Source organism: Apaloderma vittatum, unplaced genomic scaffold (genome assembly GCF_000703405.1).
Source record: "Apaloderma vittatum isolate BGI_N311 unplaced genomic scaffold, ASM70340v1 scaffold17174, whole genome shotgun sequence".
NCBI classification, from domain to species: Eukaryota; Metazoa; Chordata; class Aves; order Trogoniformes; family Trogonidae; genus Apaloderma; species Apaloderma vittatum.
Window position 1 is genome coordinate 18,624 of NW_009712317.1, and position 3,823 is coordinate 22,446.

A 3,823-nucleotide genomic window follows, 5' to 3' on the forward strand; every position below is an offset into this window, starting at 1 on the left:
CTGAAGGTGGGGGGCCGGCCTGACGCCTCAGGGTGGCACAAAGGCAGCCGAGTCGTGTGTCCCTGCTCCCGGCGCCACAGGTCAGGGCCTGCACCGCTCGGCGAGATGACACCACCAGGCAGAACATTTAAACGCTGCCCCTTCTTCACATCGCTTCTCAGCCCGTGGTTCGTTGTCCCTCCCTCCCTCACCCCCTCCAAAAGCTGATTCACAAAGACTTTTTAATTCCTATTAAGTGCAGCGAGACAAAATAATTGTCTCGGGGAACAAATGTGACAGCTGGAGAGAACAGCCAGCAGAAACCTGGCGGCGCCTCAGCCTCACCACCCACCCCGGATGCTGCTCCCGGAGGAGGGGACCCACCCCCCAAACTAAATCCGAAGGCTGGGACGTGTCGCTAAGCCCGCACAGAGGACGTGGTGGGATGGGATCAGGTCACTGAGCCGCTGCTGTCCCCATCCGTTCCTGATAAGTCACAAAGGCCACCATTTCCAGGCAGGGAAGAGGTTCCTCTTAGGCAAGGGGCCCAAACCCGTGCAGGAGAACACATGCACCCCTGGGTAGCTCTGCACCATGGTGGTCCAGGCTGCCACGGGTCCACCAAGTGTCCCCATCATCTCCTATCCCTCAGCAGCACCCAGAACCACCCAAATCCCAGTCCTGGCTGGGCTCCTGGTGTTCCAATCAACTGGGTCCAGCGCAAGCGCGTTGCACCATGTGCTGGCTTCGTGCAAAGCGCTCACCTCGGGCAGCTGAGCAACCTGCCACTCAAGGCTGACGCCCAGGACATACCGTGCCGATGAAAAAGAAGCTAAAAATAACAGATTAAAAGGGGGGGGAGAAATAAAAAAAAAGGAAAGAAAACCACCGTATGTTTGTGTTGTACGAGAAGCTTGGAAATTGAAACTGCTGGACTGAGACATGACTGACAGAAAGAGAAATTCCCGAAATGTACAGTCAGGTCAGAGAGATGACACCTGTCAAGACTGGAAAGCTCATTAGTCAAATGCAGGCTGCTGAGCAAAGTTAATTGCAGACCACAGCAAGGTGAGGTTCACCCCTACACCCTCCCTGCTGACACCGAGGAGATCAGCTGCAGGACACCTTGCGTGATGCCCACTGATTCACAAGCTCCTCGGCCAAGCGCTCCAAAGGCTGCCCAAGTAGTCCAAGTATCTGAGAAACGAGACCACCTCATCTCCCGGGAACTGGGATAATTTTGGTTCAGCTTTCCTGATTTAATGCCCTTCTGCTGCTCATTCTGTGCTACACCCAACGCTGGGACCCACGTCCATCCATCACCCCCCATGCTCTGCTGTCCTGCTCCCTTCCAAAGCAACTCGGTCTTACGCTGCCTACAGCTGCAGTCATAAAATGAAATCTCAAATTGTTTTTTCTCCAGGCATTTTTAGCCCAGAGTGTTTCTCCCCGCAGCCAAAAGGTATTTCCTAGGCACAGAGCTAAACATTCCTGCCCAGGCTCCAGAGCTTGCAATCACAACACCAATTTTATCTCAGGTGTCACCTTGCCCAGCTCAGACGTGAAGAAGCTTCTCCACGTGAGATGCTGACCAGTCCATAAAGCACCACAAAAAGTCATCTTTAGGAGTTTTTACTTATTCTAAGAAATAATTCAAACGGCTGCTGAAGGTCTGTTCCTTCAGCCTCGTCAAAGCAGAGCACTGGGAACAATGCACAAGGGCTCCGGGTGAGCTGCCTCCATCTTGGAGAGGACGGATTTATCTCCTGTTCACCCACCACCAGGGATGGAGCAGCCTTGGAAAGTCCTCCCGTCTCCAGGGTCCTGCCCCGGAGCCAGCTTGAATTGGAGCAGGTAGGGAGCGGAGGGAAGGAGTGCGGCTCTCAGCTCCTCAGCGTGTACAAGGGAAATAAAACCACGTGCCCCCGAGCCGCAGGAATGTGCCAGCATCCTCCTCCGCACTCAGTCTCAGCACCCACAGCCCATGGGCTGCCAGCAGCTATGCACGTCTGCTGAGTGGGAGGTCCTGGTGCAGCAGGGACACCCAAAGCTGGCAAGGAGGAGTCACAGGATCACAGGGGGGTTTGAGTTGGAAGGGACCCTAAAGATCATCTCGTTCCATCCCCCGGCCCTGGGCAGGGACACCCAAGCCCCATCCCACCTGGCCTGGAACACTCCCAGGGATGGGGCGTCCCCAGCGTCTCTGGGCACCCTGTGCCGGGGTCTCACCACTCTCACTGTAAAACATTTCTTCCTTAGGTCCAGCATTTCTTCCTTAGGTCCAGAGCCTTCTCTTCTCCAGGCTGAACAGCCCCACCTCCCTCAGCCTGTCCTCGCAGGGGAGGAGCTGCAGCCCCTGATCACCCTCACGGCATCCTCTGGACCTGCTCCAACAGCTCCATGTCTTCCCTGGGCACAGGACTCCAGAGCCAGGCACAGTGCTCTGGAGAGTGTCTCACAAGAGCAAAGGGACAGAATCCCCTCCTGACCTGCTGGCCACGCTTCTTTTGATGAAGCCCAGGATGCGACTGGCTTCGTGGGCTGTAAGCACACATATTGCTGGTTCATGTTCATTATGTCACCCACCAGTATGCCCAACTCATTCTTCACAGGGATGCTCTCCATCTATCCATCCATCCATCCATCCATCCCATCCATCCATCCATCCACCCACCCATCCACCCGCTCATCCATCCATCCTGCCATCCACCCATCCATCCAACTATCCATCCATCCACCCATCCTTCCATCCTTCCATCCATCCATCCATCCACCCACTCATCCATCCATCCATCCATCCATCCATTCACCCACCCATCCATCCATCCTTCCATCCATCCACCTACCCATCCATCCTTCCATCCATCCTTCCATCCATCCATCCACCTACCCACCCACCCATACATCCATTCACCCACACACCCACTCAGGTGGGACCTCACAACACCTAATTGTCCTGCAGGATCGGCGTTTCAGGCATCCAAACCCAAAGCACTCCCAGCTCACAGCAGGCTGAGAAGGGGCTGAGAACACGTCGAAGGTGCCAAGATCCTTCCAGGCCTGCCCTGTGCCTTGCTGGAGGTCGGCATTTTGAGATCTGCAGTTAAGTCTAACCCCCAGCACAAAGCAGAAAGCACCGACAGAGAAAGGACTGGTTGGAAAACCGACTAATTAAGACACCGACGCTACATGCACAGTCTCAGGAGAACCAGAAAAGCTTCCACCTCTGCTTGGGGAGGAACTAGGAGCACCGAGGAAGGAGACACCAACATGGGCAAACCACAGGAGGAGGAAATCCAAACAACCTCAGGACTTACCTCCACCCACTTCCCATCGACTTCCATGAAGAGGACACAGAAGGGGTCGGATTTGGAAGTGACGTCCCTGTCCAGAAGGTTTTGGCCGCAGATGGACAGCTCGACTTTGCAGACGCAGTACTGGGAGCCGACGGGCCCCGCCGGCGCGGGACTCACAGTGTACGCCATGGACTCCAGCGGCAGCTGCTCCGGGCAGTCTGTGGGGCACGAGAAGGGAGAGAAACCTCAGCGCAAGCGCAAAGGCAGAAAACGCTCTGCCGGCGGGTCGGGCACAGGGGAGTCACCTCCAGAGCCTCACACTCCAAAGTCCTGAGGCTCTTCTGCCTCCAGAGCTTCTGCCCTGCCCAATCACCATCCCCACCACACCAGGCAGACGTCCTGGGTGGGAGGCCAGCAGAGCACCTACGACCTGTCTTGGTTTGGCTCCATAAATAACAGGAGGAAAAGTAACATCTTCTGCTTAACCCTGCCGAGGAAACAGGAGGTCCCCAACCTCTTCTTCCAACACGTTCTTTTTTTTTCTGGGG

General features: G+C 55.7%; 1 protein-coding gene across 1 annotated transcript in view; it reads right to left on the reverse strand.

The window, feature by feature from the left end:
• Window positions 1–3,486, reverse strand: part of LOC104272843 (copine-2-like) — a gene marked incomplete at its 3' end in the record, with an annotated part of 21,948 nt that extends 18,462 nt beyond the window's left edge. Inside the window, exon 1 of the mRNA XM_009867944.1 lies at window positions 3,297–3,486. Coding sequence (XP_009866246.1) covers window positions 3,297–3,464 — 168 coding nt within the window. The remainder of the gene's footprint in view (window positions 1–3,296) is intronic.
• Between the last annotated feature and the right edge of the window lie 337 nt (window positions 3,487–3,823).